General features: G+C 41.1%; 2 protein-coding genes and 1 pseudogene across 2 annotated transcripts in view; 1 reads left to right on the forward strand and 2 right to left on the reverse strand.

Annotated features, from left to right (window-relative positions):
* Nucleotides 1-837: 837 nt before the first annotated feature.
* On the reverse strand, nucleotides 838-8229 carry LOC138013225 (NFX1-type zinc finger-containing protein 1-like). The gene has a single exon (XM_068860248.1). It carries the CDS (start codon nucleotides 8227-8229, stop codon nucleotides 838-840), a length of 7392 nt encoding a protein of 2463 aa, XP_068716349.1.
* Nucleotides 8230-18507: 10278 nt separating this feature from the next.
* The window catches only part of LOC137997086 (uncharacterized), a 13188-nt gene continuing 6861 nt past the window's right edge, over nucleotides 18508-24834 (forward strand). Inside the window, exons 1-3 of the mRNA XM_068842856.1 lie at nucleotides 18508-18680; nucleotides 18926-19107; nucleotides 20449-20552. Of these exons, the coding sequence (XP_068698957.1) occupies nucleotides 18945-19107; nucleotides 20449-20552 (267 nt within the window). The 5' untranslated portion in view covers nucleotides 18508-18680; nucleotides 18926-18944. The remainder of the gene's footprint in view (nucleotides 18681-18925; nucleotides 19108-20448; nucleotides 20553-24834) is intronic.
* LOC137977157 (uncharacterized) lies at nucleotides 22174-22871 on the reverse strand (annotated as a pseudogene).

Below are 24834 nucleotides of genomic sequence, written 5' to 3' on the forward strand. Positions count from 1 at the left end.
ATGGGTGGGGAGGGGCTGACACAAGTGCCTTGCTGTCTTTAAGAAGGGGTCGCGAATAGTTTGGAAGTGGCGTATTGATTAAAAAACAAATTAAAATTAAGAAAAGAGGAAGGGAGCACCTGTGGCAGCTAAATAGGAAGCCAACGAAAGCAACGAGTTGATTAATAGGGTCTGACAATTCGCGAGAGCACCGAATGCTTCGAAATACTGAATCGTTTTTGAGCAATCCCTAAAGTCAGAGAAATGACTGTTAACATGTTTTGTGCTGTTATCATGACAAAACAGCTTATGAAACTGCATCACATAATGATCTATGATGTAATCGTGAGACTGCTTGATTGGAGGCAAAGTGAACCGCCATAATGTGCCAGGAAGGTACAGGGTAGCTTGGTCGCTCTCCTTTTCGTTGTTCTCATGTTTCTCTTTTTGCATGCACTCCAGTCTGGGGATTTTTCTCTCACTCTTAACCCTATATTTCTGTCGTGTGAAGTTTTTTCAAGACTCGTAAGATTAGCTACGCAGTACGGTAACTCGAAGAGCGTGACATTTTGAGACTTATAAAATGTAAGTTAATGCCAATTTGTAACGCATGAATAGTCGTGTTGTTTGTTACTAGTAATAACTTGATTCGGCTGCTGCTACCTGCATTCAAGTCTACCGATCTTACTGGATGTCTGATCTTAGTATTGTTTTCAATTCTGTTGCAACCATGTGCTCACGGAGAATGTTCCAGATCAATCAATACTCCAGGTGGTTTGTTTCTCCCTGATTTAAAGACCACAGACCAATTTTACGTCGCTTTATCCCCTTCCACATTCTGATTCGCTGTAACACGCCTTAGTCGCTGCCCTCCTCGTCAATGCACTGTGCACACCTCTTTCGTAATTCGTTCACTTCCTCCCCATCACGGAAAATCGATCTGTTGAAGTACACTTCATGGTGTTTGCAAAGTTTCCAAACTTCTTTTCCAGTGCCTGGAAAGTTCTCAAAGTCAGCGGGTTTGGCAAGTGGAAGTAAAGGAAGGCCGGTTTCGTTTCGCGAAAGAGCGACGATTCTTTCTAGCCGATCGATTGTCAAAGTATTATCATTTTCTCTTAGGAACAAGATAAAATCATTGGTTGCCTTTTTCAAACGCATTTCGAAATTCCTCGAGAATAAAGTTTGGCGCCTAATGGCCTCACTATGGATTTCCAAAAGTGAAGCAAAAACAGCACACTTTCTTGTGCGCTCATGCACTTGACTAAGAGTTCTCAAATCTGGCTGGTGACTCAGAAGGTAAGGTGTGATGTTTTCCAGGACGCGTGTGATGAGGTCCAAGACGTTTTTCATATCTGGGTGTAGATTAAGGCTTGCTTGAACTTTAACTTGTTTCAAACTAAGTTGCGCTTTCTCAATTTCATTAACGATAATTAAATGATTGTTAAGAGTGAACGCTGTGAGAATGTCGAGGGGTCGTACTTTATCCAACGCCATTGACTCGGGCAGTGGGAGCATTTTAATCTTGGTGACGATGGCTGGAGGAGGACGGCGAAGTTGATCAAAGAGATCCCGCGCTAACGTTGCTTTTTCAATTCCAAGCTTGCAAAGTTCATCCTTCACATTTTTTACTAACTTTAGCCTCCTCTTGACTTGGTTTCCATAACGATAGCTAAATGTGATCGCGGTTGAGCACCGAGGACATCGAAGGAGTTGAACATTTCTGTCCATTTGTTTGTCCATCCACGAGTCCATTTCTTCAACGGTGAAAATGTGGCCACAGTCGAAAAGTTGAACGTACCTTGTAGTCTCTGTTAATGTGTTTTGTCCATCACCCACCATAGAGGAAATCTTTTCAGCGTCGCAAGTGGCACAAAACGCGGGGCAGTTTTCACCGCACAAGCCAATGCAAGGGTGGCTGCATGGTAGCTTTTTTGTGCAGGGTTCATCACATCGAGGGCGGTCGCATTCCTCTTCACACAAATTACTGCACTGGTAATGAGGACAACTCCATTTACACGGTCTGTCACATGTAGGACATGATTTTGAACAGCTTTCAAGGCACTTAGTATGAGGGCAACGTCTACGGCATTTTCTGCTGCATGGTGGACATGGAATTCCGCATTGGGCTTTGCAACGGTGTGAGCAAACAAGAATTTGATTGCATGGGCGTTGGCATAATTCATGAGAGCCTTTTTCCTGGCACTCGATACACGTTCTAGGACATCGGTGGCCACAGGGCAGTTTCGTGTGACAGAGGTTAGGGCATCGTATATTATCAGTTGAATAACTGCAGGGCATCTTCATCTTGTGATTGCAAGGAAGGGTCTTCCATACAATAACATTACAGGGATATGTGGAACAGGGTTTTCCACAAATACCCTGACACTTGTGATTGCATCTCTGTAGACGTCGACAAATTGCCTTGCATGTAGCTGTTTTAAATTCGAAGCACTTAACTTGCTCCTTGTGACCGCAATCATAGGTTTTTTGTACTCTTTGGCAACACTTCTCTTTTTCACACGGCTGACTACAACGGCCTGGGCATGGGTGACCGCAATCTAGAATTCTTGTACAGCGCTCTTGGCATTTCACAGTTTTCGGATCGCGACTACAAGCCAATTCTTGGGAATGATTCCCAGGACAGTTAAGATTCTTTTCGACCTTCAATTGACAACTGTACTGGCTACAGTCCTCAGAGCATTTACCGGGACACGGGTGACCGCAATCTAGATTTCTTTTACAGCGCTCTTGGCATTTTACGGTTTTCGGATCGCGACTGCAAGCCAATTCTTGGGAATGATTCCCTGGGCAGTTAAGATTCTTTTTCACCATCAATTGACAGCTGTACTGGCTGCAATCCTCGGAACATTTACCGGGACATTGATGACTGCACTTGAGCTGTTTCCTGCATTTCTTTAAACAAGTAAACTGAGAAACACAGACATCGCCACATTTGTTAGTGCATCGATGTCCACACAAAAGAAAGCGTTCACAAGGGGCGTCACACCTTACTTTGTTCAGATCAAGCGAACACTGCACAGTTTTTGCATGACCACAAGGTAACGTACGTACCACTATTGCTTCACATTTCACACCTTGACGCTCATCGTCCACTGTTCTGCACGGTACGTTTTTGTTATGTCCACAGGAAAGCTTGACTTGAACCCTCTGATTACAACGATGGTCCTCTGGCTTTATATGACAGGCAAGGGTTGCGTCGTGACCACACGACAATTTTCGTTTCACCTTGATCGTGCAGTTTTCCTGTGGTAGTCCCGCGGTAACGACGCCACACGGAAGTGCCTTCATATGGCCACATTGAAGTTCAACGCCGACCTCGTTTTCGCAGATGCCTTCTTCAGGATTCTGAAAGCAAGGTAGCACGAGTTTGTGTTTACAGGGCAATTGTTTCTCTATCTGCGTCTTGCATAAAAAACTCTTTAACCCATTTTTGGCAACATGGCATTTGACAGACGCCTCGTGCCCACATGCTAGTTTGACTTGAACTGTTTTATTACAAATGATTTCTTCAAGATTTTCGTGACAGGCTAAAGTGGCCAGATGATCACAGGGCAAAGTACTTGCTACGAGAACCTTGCAAGGATTATTATCACAATTCCTGCTACAGATTTCTTCACAAGGGTGCCCACAAGCTCTTCGTCTCTCACATGGCTGATCGCATTTCTGCGAAGATGGGTCTATGTGACACGGTTTTTGGATGATATGTCCACATGAAGGAATCGTCATGTCCACCTCTATCGTACAATCGTCGCAAGGTGAACCAATGTGGCAGGTTTTTTGGCATGAATGACCCCGCCCACATTTCCTACTACACATTTCCTTACACTGAACCTCGAAGCACAATTGGCCACAAACCGAGGGGCACTTGTGACCGCATTCCAGTTTTCTTGAACAAGGAGCATAACAAAAAGCGCCTTGTGACAGTTGGTAACAAGGCAGACTTTGCTGGTGACCGCATGGAAGATCCTTTAGAACCTCGATCTTACATTTCCTCACCGTGCAGTCCTCGGGACAAAGTCCTGTACAATCGTGACCACAGTCCAATTTTCGCTTGCACTTCTCAATACACTGAATTGGGTCCTCTTTCTTTCGACACTTGATTCGTTTGATATGCTCACATTTCAAGGTAATATTAATTTCGGTCTCACACTGACAATTTTCTCTACATTTCTTTCCACATGGATGTCCACAGCCAAGAACTTTCCCGCAGTTTTCTTCGCACTTACTGTACACTGTGGGATCCATAAAACACTGTAGCGTTTTTTTGTGTCCACATGGAAGGTGTTTTATGCAATTAACTTCACACTTAAAAGTGCACTTCTGCCCACATTCTTTAACACAAAAATGCCCACAGGGCATCTTTTTTTCGCATTTCATTTGGCAGGGAAACGTTTCAGGCTTGACACTGCATGGTATTTGTTGTTTATGACCACACTTGGGGACTACTTTGGTCATTTTGTGGCGACATGGGGGACAAGTTCTGGGATGATGACACGCGAGAGGGCATGTGTGTTCATTAGGACATCTACCAGGACATTGTTTATTACAATTACCCCACGGGTGGCTCGATACGTGACACTGCTTGTCGCAAGCATGACCGCATAAAAGACGGTCCCCACAAAGCAGATTGCATCCTCCTAATGGATTAAAGTCACTTGCTTTTCTTACAACAGTGACGTTGTTGTGTTTCTTACAAAGAAGCTGAAGACTATCAGCGATGCCATTTTTTACTTCTAAATCATTGCAAACTTCTTTCCACAAATCAGACTTGTTTTTCAGTAAGCTGAAATTTCCAATGCAGTAGAGCCCTTTGCGAGCCCGTGAGAGTGCAACGCAAACTCTATTGGATTCTGCTACGAAACCGATGCGACCCTCTGTGTTACTTCTTACCAGTGAGAGAAGAATTATATCGTTTTCTTCACCTTGAAAGTCGTCAACTGCACAGACCTTCAATTCCTTAAAAGTTGACCGTGGCAATTGATCTTGCAGAAGTAGCAACTGACCAATATACATTGTTAGAACTGTGATCTGTGTTTTCTTGTAACCTTGTAGTAGAAGATATTTGCAAAGTGCAACTATAAACTGTGCCTCATGATCGTTAGCATAGCTCTGTAAACCGCTAACCATCCTTTCGGGTTGTTTGTGGTCAATGAAAAACAAATTGCGGCATATGCCAGATATGTCCTCAAAATCTTTCACCGATTCGTGGTCAACAATTTCGTGGTTATAGATTCTTTTCGTCAGTGCGGCTATTTCAGGGCGCATTCTGTGTTGTACGGATAAACGTTTGCAATCTATGTTGTTCATTACCATCCGCTCAAACAAAGAGACCTCCAAGTTGTACCCATGTGCTAATTCGTAGTCTGCAGCTTTCGGGCGTAGTTGTTTGTGGTCCCCAATAAGAATGGTGTGCTCCGTATTTGATGTAAGAGAGGTAAGAATATGGGCCTCCATTACTTCAGCAGCTTCTTCAATGACAACAATTTTTGAAGCGACGTTTTTAAGCATTGAAAGATATTTAGCTGCAGATGTTGTTGTCATTCCAACTACTGCAGCTTGACGTATGACTTGCTCTGCTTCCTCGAATTTAATTGCCTCTAATTCTTTGCAAAATTGTTTATAATCTTGTTCACTTGTCCGAATTTCTACTCTGCAATGTTCACGGTAGTTCTCAACCCAGCAGAGGTACAATCGCAGTCTATTTAGATGTTTTAAATTCCAGATATCGTCGACACTCATCATCTCTGCAGTGGTCATCGTTTTTACCTTTTTAAGATCATTTTGTACAGTAGAAATTTTAGCAGTAATGTCTTGCTTTCCTTTAGGTGGACAGTCCCTGTGTTCTTCGTTCTCTTTTTCTAGGAAATCAAAGGCTTTTCCATCAAAGACTGAGTTTCCTTTCTTTCTGCGATTCTCGACGACTGTCCACTTTTCACCTTCGTCTTCCTTTGTCGCTGATTGGTCTTGTCCTTGGAAAAGGACACCGTTGACCTCTGAAATTGATTGCTGGAAATGTCGCTCTGTTTGACTGAAGCTGCGATCATATTGTGTAGAACCAGTCACCCTTTCTATTGCAGGGTCGTTCAGGTCTGTTTCAGGGTTTTTGTTGTTATCGCCAACATCCATTGATCCTTCAACCACAATGACATCTTCAAAATCTTCATCTGAACCGTTTTCTGCTAGGATTGACCCATCTACCATTGGTTCATTCTCGTCTTCTTTTTTGCCTTGCATACTCTGATTGTAGGAATTGATCAACTGATTGTTGCAGAGCCACAGCCTAAAAGTGTTGCCTGGGCTTTGGCTGTCGTTTGCCACGTAATGGGGAAATATTGCATTAGAAAGCTGGTCTGCGTGTGCGATATTCATCATTTCCTCTAACTCATCAAATTCCAAGAGTACCTTTGCAAGATTTGTCTTCCACTTTTCAATCTCTTTGATACGTTCTTTCATCCGGTTACGGACCTCACGGTGTTTATTGTTCAGCCTATTACTTCTAACAATGAAATGTTCTAACTTGCAGTCCTCTAGTTCGACGCTTTTGCTCCTTTTTCCCACACGAATTATTTCTCGTTTGGGAAGGAATTCCAGCAACTTTTCCAGGAACTGATCCAGTGCGTGGTTTGTGTAACATACCATCAGCATTGGCGAGTTATGCTGAGGATCCCATGCATTACGGTTTTCAAGTAAACATCTTACAATTTTAGTCCCAACGAAAGTTTTACCAGTCCCTGGAGGACCCTGGATGACAGAGAATTCAGTTGTAACTGCTGTTTTCAGAGCTTCTAATTGAGAAGTGTTTAGGGGAAGTGCCTTTACTGGAGGCCAGGCTTCAGGTTGCAAAACAGGTACTGCAGTGGCCTTCCATTTTTCTGAGACATCGAGGGCCTTGCTTAGATCATAAGAAACCGGCTGCTCGGAGTCATTACGTCTTAAGTATTTTGGTGGATCAACTTCTTCACTGCACTCGACCAAGTATTTTTTAAATGGCAAGGTTGTTCCATCCAGTTCCTTCAACCCTTTGAGAACATGACGGTAGGGTTCAAAATAAGCAGGTGACTCGACCATTTGGTAATTGCAATTCCGGCTCTCAATCTCCCAAACGTCTTGGTTTCCGATAAATTGAACCCCAATTCTGCCCATTTTCAGTTTCTCTTCATCTCGTTCCACAACCGTTGCGAAAAGCATTGTTTTAAAGTCGTCTTGCGAAAGACAAAGAAAGTTGCCGTTTATGAGTCGTGAATGACCCCATCTACTGGTGTTCAATCCAGAAACATCGATTTGCACTTGATGAATGATACCACGTTTCTTAAATGCCTTACTGAAGATTGTTACACTGCGGTAAATTTTCATACCAAGCTGCTTTTGTTGGTGTCTTGGTATGTTTTGGATCAGTTCGTCAATACCTTTCCTCAATGGCTCAAGAAAGTCTTCTCGAAGCAATCGAAACTGAACATCAAGGTAATGCTCCGCATTCTCGTATCGCCCCTTTATGATATTCGCACGCAGGAAAGGTCTTTCTCCTCTCGTGATTTCTTTGATTGTTGGACAAATCGGAATGTCTCTAAAGTCGTCAGGCGGCTTTTCTCTTGCTCTGTTGGGGTAAAGTTTACCGAACCTTTGCCTTTCACCTTTGATGATGCCATCTCTGGCTTGCTTAAAAGCATCCAACTCCTTTTCCAGCTTTTCTTTTCTTCTCAAGTCCGAACGATCCAAGGCCCTTTTCAACAGGTCATACGGAAGGTCAGCATACGACTTAGGCAAATGCGTCAAATAAGTCGAAAAGAACATGATGAGACATTCAAAAAATGAATCGTGGTCATGTGTGGCAACTGATACTTGAAAACAATCAAGTAAACGGGGAATCTTCACTCTCAGGAGTGACGAGCCTTTCAATGCAGCAATAATCTTGTTCTTTTCTTCACTTTGTGGAGCCTTGCAGGCCACGGCCAACGTGCAAATTAAATCGAAAACGTGTTCATCGCTGTTGTGCTGCCGCTTTTCAGATGTTATAAGGGACTTCAAATGAGCCATCTCTTCATTCAGCGTACGGACAACCTTCATAGCATCCTCCTTTTTCAAGGATTTGAGGTCTAATGAGGGACTTTTTCTATGGAACGGTCCACCAGACGATGGCCTCGTCCATTGTGGTGTCCATAAATTCACTGAACCAGCTCTTCGTTCGCATTGTTCTTGGTTTCTTTTAGCTGTGACAAAAGTCAAACGCATTTCCAGCAAGAATTATTTCGTAAGTACATTTGATCATTCAGGAAGGAAGCAAGCACTCATAAAAAAATGATAGTTAACGATATTTTTATAGCGTTGTGTCCACAAATTGCCGGCTTGCATTGCTTTGAAAGACTGCCCGGGGAAACACCTAAGTATTTACGTCTCCTATTCTTTTTGATCGGTGTATTCATTCTTTAACTTAAACGGTTTTATGAAGTAACCTCCAAATTAGCGTCCTTCTCCAAGGAGATTACAATATTCATCTGCACATATCATCCCTTTGCTCCCAGTATTTTAAAGATCCTGATTGTCGTTTCGGCCTTAGTAAAACCCGACCCCCACACAATAATTTGAGGCTCAACCAACTGAGCTTACCGGTTGAAAAAGAGTGAGATTTGAAAGCGACGGCAAAAACCTATAGTTAGGTTGTGTTTCAGTTTTGAATAGCGAAATTTGTAATTGTGGTATTACTTCGCTGAAATGCGATAAGGTTTTTCGTGTGCTCACCTAACGGTTTGCCTCTGCCAATCGATGATGTCTTGTGGTATCTCTCACGTTCTTCTGAAGCTCCACGCGCCCTGCCTTTTCCGGCTTGTTTTGTCGTTCCTGCCATAAAAGGGATTTGTAAAGTTTCAGCTATGTCTTTATTTCTGAGAAGTGTAGCAAAGCAGCCCTTGCTACACGTATTTTGTGGTCAAATACTTGTGGTTCCCAACGGACTTTCTTCGCGTGAGAACTAAAAAGGTCCAAAATAACGTTGGGAGTGCAATATCTTACGATTTTCATTCTTTTCTTAGAAGTTCTTTGACAGGCGGTGTCTCTCACCGTCTTAAACTTCTCCTCAAGTTCAGCGAAGGTAAACTAGTAAAAGTAATGTTCAGTAAAAGTAATGTTCAGAAAGAACGTGAATTATTCCGTAAGCTTATATACTCGCATTTTCAAAGAAAAGATAAATGTTCTACTCTACTCTACTCTACTCTATGTTCTGATCTATTTTGTACCTTGCATTTAAGTACACTCTATCTTATTGGACGATTTAGTGCGTCGTATCGTGGGATATTTTTACGAGTCTCGCAGTATTTTGGCGAGCCCGTAGGACGAATAAAAATATCCCAAGTTACTACACACTCAATCGTCCCATAAGAGATTTATTTTTCAACTCAATCGGAAAATAGAAGAAACGTAAAGCTTAACTTTCTAATCAACTTGCTTCGTGATAAACTATCCTACGTGAATTATCAGCGAGTCACAGTCCAGATTTCACGCGCTTAATATTAGGCTGCTGTTGATTGGTCATAAACGAAGACTTGTCAAACCTGTCAAGCGAGTCGAGCAAAGCGTTTTGCACCTTATTTCAAACATTTGCATTACTTGTAAGGGAAAAAAAGATGGAATTTGGGAAAATTCTCTATTATAAGGTTTGCAGCGATACTAACGACGATGATCTCGGTCTCCAAGTAAACGCCCGGCCGAGAAAGACTGACTTTGATGAAGAAATGACATTAAAGGTTGTCAAGTTCCTCGGGAGGAATTTCTTCAGTGGCCCATCTTTCACGGACTCGCACCGTCGTTTCAATACATTGAGGTCAGTTTTTTCTCGTATCAAAATTTTGCGTTTCGGTATTCTTCAATAAACAAAGAAAGCTCATTGTTGTCTAGGTTATGACTTGTCTCTAGGAACTCGTTTTCGCCAAAAAAATTGGCAAGCATTCATTGTTTCTTCGAGGGAAAAATTTCCAATTTCAGCAATTTTTACCGCTTTCGCGTTTGTGAAAAACTGGTCAAGCCGGTCTTCTGGAGTACAAATACCGTGAGATATTTATACTCGTTTTGGGTGTTATTTGTACTCTGCTGACTGAAGTTGAATAATAAAACATAATTATGCACATGTATTTTATAATTAAAATCAAAACATTTACATATTACACTTCAGTTTTGAACCAGCGATCCGTGCCGTTTAGATTGTAGCGTCATCACTTAACTTTCCTCTTGCCTAATCTACCAACTGACTTATTAAGTGCCGATGGCTATTCCATTATACATAGTTTATGGAATAGCTCTTAGTTCACGTACCTTGTGCGTTTCTGGTGGCTGGTTGCAGTGGTTGGCTATTCGCAGATGTTTCACTTTCTACTGGTTTTGGTCGAGTTTGGTTTTGTATTGGCTCTTTGTTGTCTCCAGAATCTGCAAAAATTTACGAGTATTTAACCACACTTTGCCCAAAGAGAGAGTTCGTTAGAAAAATTAGTGGACTCTTGGACTCACCTTCCTTTCTACCCTTGAACATGCCTTTTTTGGCTTCCTTTTTTCTGGCCCAATAACCTTTCCGTCTACCACCTGGAATCAAGAAAGGAAACTAATCAAACGTGTATCCGAGTTAAGTCAGAAGAAGAGAGGGTAATTTAAGAAAACGGATCCCCCATACATGGGCCTCTTTCAATGATAGTTTTTTAAAATCTAATCTTAGATAGGTAGCCACTTTTAGAGAGGCACCTGATTGGCCAGTTGTAATGACGTAATGAAATTTTAAGCATGCGCGGCATTGGGAACGAGAAATTAAAATAGCTTTGCGAAACTAAAAATAGATCTTTAAAAACTGTGATGGGGCATAGGGATTCGTACTCTTACCTTATCCTCTCTTGGTGAGTGAAAAAGTCGAGTTTCACTGCGGCCTGCTCATAACCCAAAACGTATATCCCATGCCCAAAAAACGTATCCAAAACACAATATTTCAGTCCCACAAATCGCTAAATAAGACAATCCCATGAATCGCAAAACAGACAGATCATTAAGTCTCTGGAAACGTTAAACAAAATTCCTGATAAACTGGTGTTGAAGGCCTTGCTTTAAATCAAGTCATCTATATTTTTAGGCACAGGTTAGGCCTTCTAAAAGGCTTGCTGGCAATTGATTGAGGGCCTTGGCATTTGATTGTCTAACACTACTTAGCGCTGTATAAGCCTTTTCAACGTGTCGACACCAAACACAGCTAAAGCAAAAGATAATGCACTGACTCGCGATTCTCGTGCTTTATTGTGTGCAGTTTTTGTTATTTTCTCTGCGACTTCCAATTGCTTCATTAGAGAGACTAACTAAAGGCGTTTTCAACTGACTGACACTAAACTTAGGTCATTTTTTCTCATTTGTCCCGCAAATTGGCAACCAAACCGTCCATAAAAGAAGCCATTGATTTTGAAACTCAAACTTCAAACAGTCTCGAGGCATAAACGCTTACATAAACGCTTGGCAGCTATCTCGTTATACTTTTAATCACTGGACTTTTTCTTCCATCCTGTCAGCAGCCACCTATTCTACTTTCCTGCCTTTACCTGGTTTTTCATCTGCACTTGTTCCACAAGCTCCCTGACCTTCTTCTTTTGTTTCTTCTGTTGGTAACTCTTTGCCCTTGCCTTTTTTTTCAGATGGCTCTTCGGGCTCTGAAAGAAATAAACAATCTTCTTACCGGCCTTCGAGACGTCCCATAGAGGGCTCCAACGTGTTGACAAACTAGAACTTTGGGATAAAGGTGAGATTTCCTGTCACCTGTGTTCAAAATATTAATTGTTTATTGTTTTCTTTTTTTGTGGCGTCTGATTCTCTCCAAATAAGGATCAACATACACAAAAGTTTAGGTTTTGGGTCTTTTTTAAGGTTACCAACTCTGTTAAGAACATCTTTGAGATTACGTAAAGGCTTGATCAAAGCGTCTCCAATTTATTTGCACGTGTCTTTTCCTTGAATTGATAGTTTGTTGTACTGTCCAATGGAGAACTTCATGTTAAAATTCTCCAGGCTTATTGGGCCACTTTGCACTTCACTTTGAGGTATTTTCTGTAATCACCGAAATTTTGGTTTGAAAGAATGAACTGATGAACCCTTTTTTAATTGTCAACTGTATTTGGCGCTGAGGCACTAATTGGGGATACTGTACAAAAATGGAATCAAATCAAACCACTAATATCAAATTTTGAAGAGAGAGAAAACCGGAGAACCCAAAGAACGTCTCGAAGCAGAGTAAAGAACCAACAAACTCAATCCACGTGTGACGCCAAGTCTGGGAATCGAACCCGGGCCACATTCCCCCATTCCTTCTCCCCACGATATAACTCGCGGATCTTGAGACAAAGGATATGAAGTGTATGTAAGCAGGAAGAGCTGTTACATGGAAGAATAAGTTAAAGTTGTTTTAAACTATATGCTCCGAGAAAAAGCAGCCACGCTCCAGTACAACCCCTGGAATTTGCATTTGCAGGTTTTTATGTCCTAAATTAGGGCGTACAACTGGAAATACATTACGAAAAGTGATCGCCAAATTAAGAATAAACTATGTAAAATAAAAGAAAGAATGCAAATGCTCAAAATGCAATAAAACGTTTCTTCACGAATTTGTCTTATTTATTTATTTATTTATTTAAATCAATCTTTATTGTTAATACACAAAATCGTACTTTATACATCAGTGGTATTCACCCAACTAAATACGCTACAGAAAGAAATGAAACCTATTTAAGTAAAAAAGAATAAGAAGTAAAATATAAATGAGTAAAAATAAAGAAGTAATAATAAATTTGAAAAAGGGATGCTTCGTAAACGGATCATTGCTAAACAAATTTTTCCACTTCCATTGCAATAAAAAAAGTTTATTTTATGAAATAATTCAATCAACAGATCTTTTCCGAAATTTGCGGGAATAAAAGTAATGTTTGACTTGCAGAAGGAGGATATTCAATAGTCTTTTAACTGCCGCCGATAACTGATATCACGAATGTTAAGACCTTCAGGATCGATTGGTCTGGCTTTAGAAATGGGAAATTCTTAGTGTGAGATCATTTGTAAACAGTAAGTTACCATACACAAGTTGTTGACTGTTTGTACTTAATAACGGTTTCATCAAATTATAATTACCTTGAGGATTTTCCCGATTCTTTTCATGTTTATCAAAGTTTTCCCTCCATTTTTTTCTCTGGCTCTTCGGCATGGTCCTTCGGAAAAAGAAATTCAACCAAGTAGTTAACTCTTTTACGTTTTTCTATAAATGGATTTGCAGACGAATCAAGCAATTGGATCAAAGAATATCCTGGCAAGTGCATTCAGTGCAACCCTTCTATGACTTATATGTATGGGAAAATCGTATGAACGGGAGTGCATTTCGTGATTTGTGGCCACGAGTGATGTTTTGAAAGTTCTCCAAATTAAACGAGCCTTAGGCAAGTGCTATTTGAGTACATTCAAAACATCAGGAGTGACCACAAACCACGAACCTGTACAAGCAAGTTCATACGATTTCGGTTTATTATATACTCAAAAAAATTACTTCTTCACTTTGCTTCCATAGAACTGCCGTATTGCACTCTGTAAGATATTTATGCATACGTCATCGACCAATCCTAATCGCGATTTTGTGGAGTCGACTTTTTGAAGTTTAGTTTTTTAATAGGAGCAACAAGTACAAACCGGCGCTGACAAAACTCAAACAAATAACACTTTGCGGTTCCAATAAACGTTCGCCTTGCCTTTTTTTTATGTGTTTGTGTGCAGGGAGAAAGAAGTTTCGGTAGCTGCAAAGATAGTGAAGAAACTAGGCAGACAAAAGACTTGTACATGAACGACTTAAAAGAGACATTTGTGGGCAGACGAATGACTCAAAGCGGAGATTTCAACGATCTTCAAGTGTATCTTAAATGCTAGCAAATTTATTGCAATAAGAAAGAATTAGAAGTCATGTTTCTCTCGCCCTTTGGAAATGAGATAGCTGTCAAATAGCTCGTATGCCTGCCCACAAAGGTGCAGGTCTTGGCATTGAAAGTTCTATACACCCTTTTAATAAGTCTAATATATGCCGTTTTCCGCTGATGACGTCGAACTCATGCTTTCAAATTGTATTTAGAAATGTACAAAGGCCTAAAACCTTTTCCGGTTTCTATTCTTGTTTGAAACCTTTGTACATTTCTGAATAAATTTTAAAAGCATGAGTTTGACGTCATTAGCGGAAATTATTAAAAAGGGTGTACAGCATTCGAGAACCGCTCTAGGTATTGACATTAGAAAGTTCTAGGACAATCTAGAACTGCTCTAATTAGAAGAGCTCAATATAGTGCGTGATTAAATAGAAATAAAAATGGTCTGACGTGATAAAGGTTTGTAGCATTCTATATCCGCTCTAGTTACAGTTTTATAGCATTCTAGATAAAATGATCGTAAGTGCAAACTTCGAAAGTGCTAAGTTCTAGAGTTCGCGGATAGTTGTTTTATACGGAACTTTATTTCTAAAGGTGCCTACAGAGTCGTTCTAGCGCTGGAGCACTAATTGGGAACACTGTAAACTGAAATTCACAATGAAAGCAAATCAAGCCAATTGTTGGTTTTAGAGCAGAGGGGAAACCGGAGTATCCGGGGAAAACCTCTCGGTGCAGAGTAGAGAACCAACAAACTCAACCCACATATGACGCCGAGTCTGGGAATCGAACCCGTTCCACATTGGTGGGAGGCGAGTGCTCTCACCACTTCGCCATCCCTGCACCCCATATGTTACCCTCTGTGGGCTCTAGAATGTCTAGAGTTTTAGAATAGCCATACTCTCTAGGTGAGTTCTAGAACGTCTAAACTGCGCACTAGGTTTGGTTGGTTTTACTGATTACCATTAATTCTAAGCACTAATTTGGCAAAAACAAATTTCTTAGGCCTAAATTTAGCTTTCAATTTACGGTTCAGTTAACTATACTTTTTACGAGATCGATCGTGTAAAGAATATAGCACTCGCTTAATTAATATTCTAGAACTTTAAAACTTTTAGCGATTTTAGAACCCCCATATGGATTGTTTGATATCCTAGAACTTAAGAAATTTTAAGGATTTTAGAACACTCAAAAGGACTTTACCTGTTTTGGAGCTTTAGAAATCATTTCTAAAATCTCTAAGAATCTCTGAAGTTCTAGAATATTGAACAAACCGTCTGGGGGTTTCAAAATCTCTAAAAGTTGTGAGGTTCTACAATATCAAATGATCGTTTTCGGGGGTTCTAAAATCTGTAAAATCTTTAAAATTCTAGAATATCAAGGGATCCCTTTCGGGGCTCTAAAATCTCTTCAAGTTTTAAAGTTCTCAATAGAATAATGTGAGTCTAGAACTTTTAGACCCACAACATGGGCCATGGATATTCTAGAACTTTAAAACTTGAAGAGATTTCAGAGCCCCAAAAGGGATCCTTTGATATTCTAGAATTTTAAAGATTTTACAGATTTTAGAACCCCCGAAAACGATCATTTGATATTGTACAATATCACAACTTTTAGAGATTTTGAAACCCCCAGACGGTTTGTTCGATATTCTAGAACTTCAGAGATTTTTTGAGATTTTAGAACCCACCGACGGAAATTTTAGCGATTTCACAAACTTTACTGAATCGCGTTTTGATTTTAGAGGTTCTTGAACCCTTTAGCTATATATTTTTAGACTTTAGAGACCTGCTCTCAGTGTTTTTAAAATAACTCTAAATTAGAATACAGTGATAGATGGTCATAGATGAGTTCTATCTTCTAATGACAATATCTGCACCTTTCTCAATACTGCCAACCTTGGATGACCCACTGACTGTCAAGACTGTTTAGTCTGTGGTTCAGTAACCTGCTACGATACTTGCTAAAGGTCTCTTGAGGCGCTACAAAAGCCAAGTTTATTAAAATGAGGCTCGATTCGTGTCAAGAGGATTGATAACACGAGAGAGCGTATTTGGAAATAGTACTGATGGTCATCGATGCTTGATGAAATTAACGAAATCATTTACCGCTTTCTCTCCCAAAGACAAACCTCATTGTCTGGTTAAGCATAGATACGTTAGATACAAACGAGAAATAAAAACTTTCATTTTTTCTCAGTTTGGTAAAAAAACCGCGATATTATTGAAAACAAAGAAAATAACAACGATCGAGAAGGAAGCCGTAAATCTACGAGAACAATGAGTAAACGTGAGAAGTAGATAAGAAGAACTTTGCAAGAAAGGTATCCAGACAATTAGTTTCTTGTTTTTTTTCTCATCTCGACGAGAGTGATCGGTTGTGGTAAATTCTTCATTCCAAACTGATATTAACACTTAATTTTAATTTTTTTTCCTTATGATTTGCTCCTCTCGCACAGTGCAGGAGACTCGTTCCGTGACATCCGCCCAGAATGTAGAAGGTTTCATTTAATTTTAAGGTACGTTACTGAATCAAGTCCTAATGCCAGTAAATATTCAGTTCCTTAATAATGATAGGGAAAATTTTTCGAAATATTATTATTATTATTATTAAATGGCAAAAAACAAGTCTAAGGCAATTCTTGCACAACATCTTGGCTTTTGTGTGAAACGTTAAAGAAGCAACCGTTCGCCAATAAGCTCTTTCCTAGCAGTTTGATCAAGAGCACTGAAGGTCGACTTGATAAATACTGGAAATAATTAAATGTTCAAATATTTCCGGGGTGAAAGAATTCTGCTTATTGTGGTGATCGCATTCTAATCCGATGATCAATTGTCGTCAACACCCCAAAGGGAAGGACATATGCTTACCTTAAGTTTGCCGCACTCGGGGAAGGAGCTCCTAACAAATGCTGAGAAATGTGTCAAATATAAGTCGTATCTTACTCTATATTCTCTGTAAAAGGAACTTTCTCGAAATTCAACGCAGAGACTCATATCAAAATTGCTTTAGCCAAGATTATTCTAGATTCCAAGAACACTTGGCTTTGTCTCGTAAATTTGCATGGTTTCTTAGAAATCTGGGTTAGGGAAACGATTAATTGGACTATGGAAACACGGAACGGGGATTCTTTGGGCAAAGATTTCTTAGTTGCCTAAAAATTAAGTCTGATATCATGCCAGTTTACAACAAAGAAATGGAGACAGAAAAGGGTTCCCATTGTGTGTTGTCCAAAAAGCAGAATCGTCATTGACAAAACGAAGAGACGTGAATTAGCACTGCTGAGTTTCTTACGAACCATGGGTACTGTTTATGTCAATAATGCCCATATCATCTGCTGGTTTACCATTTACAAATAGGATTCTTAAAGTGTCTCTTACCGCCGCTTGAACACACACTATCCAGTGAAAGGTCAATAAAAAGCAACATTCGGCTTCTGATTGGAGAGTCTACACGCATTAAGAATGTGAATTGATAAACTTAGTCATACTTTTGAAACTTTTGGGGTTCCTGCCCCACCGTCAACCTTCTTGAAATCCTCGTTAGTGACCATTTCAATTGAATTGCATCGTATTGCAATTTGCAGTTTTTTTTTATGTTTGGAGAAATCTCTTTCCTTTATGTTTGTGGGTTAGAAAATGTATATTATATAAATGGCAGTTAACGAAAAATGCAAATTAAATAGAACCAAAGTTTTCCTTATGACTATCTGTTATTGTTAACAAGATGAAGTTGTAGCTCCCTCCTTCTTTTGTTTGCTTGCAAATGAGCCCTTCTTGCCTCGTTCTTAAGCTGAAAATTCAAAAGAATATTTCATCTTGAACGAGGCAACAAGGGCTAATTTGCAAGCGAACAAAAGAATACTAAAATGGTGGCCATTTTGAAATAAGGTGTATGGTTTCATATTGCGTTTTGGAACCAGTGACAGATTAACAGCGAAGGAGACTAATGTAAAGTAGAACTAATTACCATCACAAAAACTTCGCACTTAGACTCGCTTTGAAGAGGAGGCAGGCATGAATATTGAACCGTTAAAGTGGTACTACGACCAAAAAAAAAATTTTGTTTTTCCTTTGGATTTCAAAACTATGTTAACTAAACACTAACTCACCCAAGTTTTAAGTTCTGATTTTAAAAAGACACCTGTTTATTTTAGCTGGAATTTTCTTATTTATTGGTCCGCCATTACTAACTTTAAAATCTTGAGAGAGCTGGGTCGAGGAGAAAATGAAGTCAAACACTCACTAGTTTAAGAATGCAATGCATGTGTACGCGGCCTAATTAATATGCAGCACGGGAGTTTCGGGCTTTCAGACTTTTCAACCCGTGTTTTGCATATATAATAAATTGCGTTTACACGCTGAAATTTTAAGCTAGTGAGTAAATGACGTCATTTTCTCTAGATCCAACCCTTTGAGGTCCAATCGGCCAGTTTTGAACGTGAGTAATGGCGGACCATGAAATCCAAAACTTACACTCACTCAAAATAAAAAGCCTTTGGATAAAACTCAAAGCTCAAAATTTTGTTAGGTGTTAAGCGAACACGCTTTCAAAATCTGACGAAAAAAAGGAATGATTTTTTGATCATAGTACCACTTTAATAATTTTCCCCGCTCTGGAGAAAGGCAAATGAGCACCATTCTTCCCACGAACTTGCTCGATCAATTTGTGGAACGCCTGGTTCTTTTTTGCATGGAGGTGCACTTCGCTACTGTGTAGGTTTGGTTGTTGTTGTTCAGTTCGAAGACCTGTTGATAGTACTGTTCCACCGACTAGGTAAGTGTGCTTTTAAGGCTTTTATTTGTAAAATGAGTTAATTTGGTGCCTAATTTTTTAAAAGTCGAACCCTTTATCAACTCGTTTGATTGAACCATGCCAAATTTTTCCTGACTGGTTTTGTCAGGCCCCTATCTAAATTAATTGCAAGTAATTGATTTAATCATGGCACAACTTACTTCCTGTTAGCGTTGCAGTCGCTGTTCAACGTCATTCGGTGTTTGCTTCACATTAATATTTCGCAGATGATCTGTCACAGAGGTTATGGCGAAACGACACATACCGCCAGGAGCAAGACCGAAGGTAGCAGCTATAGCTACCTCAAGTACAAATCATGTTGAGGATTCCCAGAGATCACCAGATGACTTAGTCAGAGAACAAGGAAGTGATGTTTTTACTGTGAAACTAGAAGCAGCTACTCTTTACAGTAAGGGGTTTGAGAAGTTGTGTTGTATTGTTGTTAATTTACCAAAAGTGCAAGGTTTAACATTAGATTAGTAAACTTTTGATTTCAATAATTGACATGTACTAATGATAACAAAGAACAAGTCATGCAAAAATGTGTGTTCCTTTAGTTGAGTTGTTAATTTTCATAGCTTTCAGCATTTAGTAACAAGTGTCTGCCTTTGGCTGGTTTTAGAAAGAGTTGAAAAAATCGTTCAACTCATTGTTGTGATATAATAATAATAATCACTTTTCTGTGGTGAATGATTCTTGTCTTTCTATGATCAGAACAAACTGTTTAGCCTTGGCCACAAGCCTGGGGCTTAGAGACTAAGCATCTTCTGTAGGATTAGGGTGATCCCAGTGACTGTAGCGGCTTCATCATCCATCCATCCATCCATCCATCCATCACTTGCCTTGACATATCCAAACAGACCAAGTTCCTCCTTCACACAATCAACACAATCAAACATACTGATCACCCCCTGCTTCAACACCAACACAGCACACTTGTCCAGCCAAAATTCTATCCCTGTGACCCATGAGAAAATTAGCACAACATTGATCACACTCTCCAGCTCCCATCCAGACCTTCCATAGAGCTGAAATCACATCATCCATAACCAACAAATGGTTGATCAACCTCTGATCCTTCCCAATCTTGTGACCAAGTGTTCTCCCTTATCAATAACATGGCGAGAGGGATCTTCACAGTAAGAAACAATAGTGGAGACAAGAAGTGCCCCTGGAATATTCCATAATTATTTGATCCCCACTTCACCCAACTCTTCTCCATTTGCTCATACTACTACACATCAAACACTTCACGTTGTGAGCCACCTTCACCATTTCCAACCATTCAACATCAACGAGCGTGGCACCATATCATAGACTTTCTGATAATCTTTCCAGCCCATAACCAAACACCTTTTCCTCACCTGACCCTCCCTTAACACCACTTTGTCTATCAAAAAACGGAGCCTTTGTGCCCTATGATCTTCTCCTACATGTACATCCCTTCTGCTCATCCAGAAACAATGTATTACCTTGCAAGTGTGCATACAGCATCTTCACAAAGATCCCAGTGAGTAGTTTCCACATCAATGGTATTAAAACATGTAATTGGTCTGCAGTTGCTAGCCACTGTTTCCTTGGTATAATCCTTCTGTATCAGCACCATCCTCCACTTAATTATTCACTCTGGCACTTCCCCACTGTCCATGGCAAACAAACCCTGCCAACTCTCTGAAATCAAGCCATGTATTGACTTAATACATAAATTAATTATAATTAACATACAGACTTTAATTTGGACTTTGGTTAGATCACCTTCCATTTGAAGAGGTAATAGAATCAGACAACAGTGATCCAAACATTCAACAGTTTAAATTTCCATTTGGGGAGAAAGAGCTTCGGCAACTAATGCTGGTAAGGGATTAAAATGTGAACAAATAATTATTTATTATTCTGCAGTATAGTCAGAGTCTTTTGTCTCTGGGGTCAAAAACAAGAACTGGCTAACTCTACCTTATCACATACTGTATGGGGCAAAGTTACTGAATGTTGAATGGCTGAGACAGAGAGCATTAATTTTTCCTTAATCGCGAGGGCATCATCGCAGTTATGAAGTAACTTGAGTAGTTGCGGGACTTAAACGATGTGGGACTTAAACGATTTCATATTACCGGTAGTTGATTTGATTTCTGTACAGTGTTGCCAATAAATTTACATGTAGTGCCCCAGGACTAAAGTACAATATAATACAGATGACGCTTCCCAACCCCCCACGTGCTCTCCCCAACTACCTCCCAAACCACAATTAAATCACCCACCCACCCCCCCCACAAAAAAAAATGCACCCACCCATCCCTCAACAGCTCCTTCAGAGAACAAGTTATAATAATCTACATGTACCTCCATTGTGAAAACAGGGCACCTATGTCAATACTCTTTTTTGGTTAAACGGAGATCCAATCAAACAATCGGGTAATATGGCCGTGATAACAAATGGATATTTAAAAAAGAAACTATTTTGTTTAGTTCTATCAATGTGTGGTTGAAACTCAGAGGTTAACAAATGCATTAAAGTGGTACTATGATCAAAAAATCATTTCCTTTTTTTGTTCAGATTTTGAAAGTGTGTTAGCTTAACACCTAACTGGCAAAATTTTGAGCTTTGAGTTTTATCCAAAGGCTGTTTATTTTGAGTGTAAGTTTTGGATTTCATGGTCCGCCATTACTCACGTTCAAAACTGGCCGAATGGACGTCAGATGGTTGGATCTAGAGAAAATGACGTCATTTACTCACTAGCTTAAAATTTCAGCGTGTAAACGCAATTTATTATATATGCAAAACACGGGTTGAAAAGTCTGAAAGCCCGAAACTCCCGTGCTGCATATTAATTAGGCCACGTACACATGCATTGCATTCTTAAACTAGTGAGTGTTTGACTTCATTTTCTCCTCGACCCAGCTCTCTCAAGATTTTAAAGTTAGTAATGGCGGACCAATAAATAAGAAAATTCCAGCTAAAATAAACAGGTGTCTTTTTAAAATCAGAACTTAAAACTTGGGTGAGTTAGTGTTTAGTTAACATAGTTTTGAAATCCAAAGGAAAAACAAAATTTTTCTTTGGTCGTAGTACCACTATAAGAAACAATGAAACAATTTTGAAAAGATCGATTTTTTTTTCTTACTTGGGGATGCAATTAAAATGTTCACTGTCGTTTTTATCCAGGAGATTTGATGACGTGTACGGGAGAACAGGAGATTCGTTCCGTATCCGGGAAACTCTAGGATAATCTGTGAGAGTTGGCACATATAACTTCATTAGAGTTTAAACTCATCACCAATAGGTGCGCTTGGGCGCTGGTGCCCACAAAGTTTGTGGAGCCGGGCAATGCTCTAGCATGAGGAGGAGGTTTCCATGGCAACCCTGCGAGTGGCCCCCACCCAACCGAATCTCCTTGGTGCTTGAAAAAGGAGGGGCCAGCGAGCAGGGGTGAAATGGAACCTCCGACTCCAACAACCCCAAGCACCAAGCGCAGCAGTTGCATCAAAAGAAAAAAAGACACACTTACCAAATGAATGCAGCTGAGAGTGAGAGCGACACCAAAAACTGCAGTGCAAGCCCCGAGCAATTTGGTGCTGAACTCAATTGCAATGTCGAAGAAGCTGTGGAAAACTAACGGCAAGGACGCACAATGTCAAGCCAGCTGACCCGAGATGCCCGTGAGAGCTTCCGAGGGTGTGCGGATGTAAAGCTGGTATGCATTGCTAGTCCAACGTCCAAGAGCCTGAATCAGGTGGTCGGGAATACCGTTGCGAGCAGCTACCGTGGCTGCCCCAATGCGGAAGCTGTGGCTGGAAAAATTGCCTCCAATCCCCGCGGTAGAGAAAATTTGCCGCAGCCAATCGGTCAAGATTGAGCGAGACAGAGGTTGACAACTCGCAAGAAGGAACAAGCTTGGGGCCAGGGACATTTCCTCGTACGGAGAGGTAAGCCAGCAAAGCGTGAACTGCGCAGAGGGGTGCCCTTCCCAGACCAATATGGATGTGGCAACCTTCACAGAACGGATCCGTTTTCGACGCTTTTATCCTAACACGGAGGCAGGTTGGCGACGAGAGCGAATCCACTGCGATGTCAGCCACTGAAAGATGAATAGCTGGAGAAAAGCTAGCTAAATTGGGGACTGTAAATTCAGCAGCACGGAGAAAACCAAAATAACCCAGCATGCTGACCAGAAGGCGCAATAATCGAAAGTCTTGAGGTCCAACGCCCAATGAATAACCAAGAGAAGGCTGTCAGTAATCGGAAGGCGCTGAGCAGCTGGAGAACCCTGGGAACGCTTGACCCCTCTCAACACTTGTTGAAGCCGCAGGCAATTAAGCAAAGGGTCAGGAAAACCTTGCTCATTATGCAAGGAGCGAACTGCAGATAAATAAACATTAATTGAAGAATGCTGAATCGAATCTGCAAGAAATGAAACGAACAAACATAAAGTCCACTTGTCTGCAGGGCAAGGCAAGCCATTGGAGTGGAGCTTTCCATCTTGGCGGCAAAATGCGATGAACTTGCGTTGACCTGACGCATAAGCTTTCCGAGTGGAAGGAGCCAGACCCTGAGCCAAGAAATGCAAGCACCGTTGTTCTAGGGAGGAGGTGTTAAGCTGTCTAGCAGGAGCTGAGGAATCGGACAAGGGGACGAATGAGCCTCCGGGGCCAGCTGCCTGAACTCCTGCCAACAGAAACAAGTTCTCAACTCCAGGAACATGAGCAGCAGTGAAAGTAAAACCACAATGCGCCGCTGAGAGCAGAAGATCACAGAGAAGGTGCATTGAAGCTGGAACCTTCAAAGTCCTGGTCGTGAGAATCGCAGCTACAGCCTTGTTATCTGAGCGAAAAAGGACATGCTTCCTGGCCCACAAAGATCCCCAAAGGTGAGAAGCGATCACCACAGGAAAGAGTTCTTGGTATGCGATAGATTGCCTGGCCTGCACCGTTGACCAAGCACCATAAAACCACTGGCCATGAGAATAAGCACCAAAGCCAATCGCACCTGCTGCATCTGAAGTGACCTCCAAATCTGTGGCAGCAGACATGCCAGGGTACAACCAGAACCCAACTCCATGCCAAGAAGCCAGAAACTGCTGCCACCACTGAAGATCAAGACGAAATTCTGGTTAATCCGAACAGGATGGTCCTTGTTACGGAAGCAGCACAGTAAATCAATGAACGGATGGAGAAAGGCTCTCCCTGGTCAAACTACCTTAGCGGCATGGTGCAAAGAAGGCCGAGCCAGGGTGGGAAAGGGGGGAGGGCCCATACCAACGAGAAAACTTTTGGATAACAAACCGCAAACTCAAACAACTTGACAACTTTATTGCAGCAAATGTGTCCCGACCTTGCTACTGTTGACAAAAATGAGGTAACGCAACTTAAGAAGTAATTCTATGACTAAAGGTCAGGAAACATGGAGGAAAAAACTAAGGCAATCAACGCAGAGATAAAGGTAAAAATCAGGAAAACAAAAAGGCGCATCCACTAACGAGGTGAACAAGGGCATGGAGGAAGGAGAAGCAGATCTGCGTTTGCGATCGTGTGAAGATGTTTTGTCAAAACGACGGGAGCACGCACGGTGGGAACCCGCACAGGTGCTGCAGCAATGGGCGAACCGACATGAAGCAAATTGTGCCGAACAGCGGCCCCTGTTCCACGACTGGCAAATGACCTGGGAGGAGTCAGCTCCAGATGGTTTAGGTAGCTCAAGGAACCCCCAGACCCAGAATGCACAGAGGCCCCAGCATCGTGAAAATTGTAAAGTTGAACGTTCATGGTCGACCAGTCCACTAGCTTTGTCGCGTGCTGGCGGAAGGCCTGATCGTATGCCAGCCAAACACGATCACTGAACTGGCGGTATGTGCGCAGGATGAGAAGCTTGTAAGAAGTTAAATCTTTCCAACGGTGAGGTAAATACGACGTCAGAAACAGCGTGAAAATTGTAAAGGCTTCGGACCAGGTCACGATGCCCTTGATGCGTCGGCGTTGCTTTTCAGCACTTGGCAAAAACACTAACCGCCCCTCCAGGAATGCTTGTGACTCCGGCTCAGTCTGAACAATGTTGACTAAAAGCAAATCCCCCAAATCCACATACATTCCGGCAACAATTTGGCTAACCATTTTCGCCGGAATTGGTGAAAAACCGGGACCA

This window comes from Montipora foliosa, chromosome 1 (assembly GCF_036669935.1).
Source record: "Montipora foliosa isolate CH-2021 chromosome 1, ASM3666993v2, whole genome shotgun sequence".
Taxonomy (NCBI): Eukaryota; Metazoa; Cnidaria; class Anthozoa; order Scleractinia; family Acroporidae; genus Montipora; species Montipora foliosa.

Excerpts from the sequence above, each read along its gene's own strand:
- LOC138013225 (XM_068860248.1), bottom strand. The coding sequence starts at position 8,229 with ATGCGTTTGACTTTTGTCACAGCTAAAAGAAACCAAGAACAATGCGAA.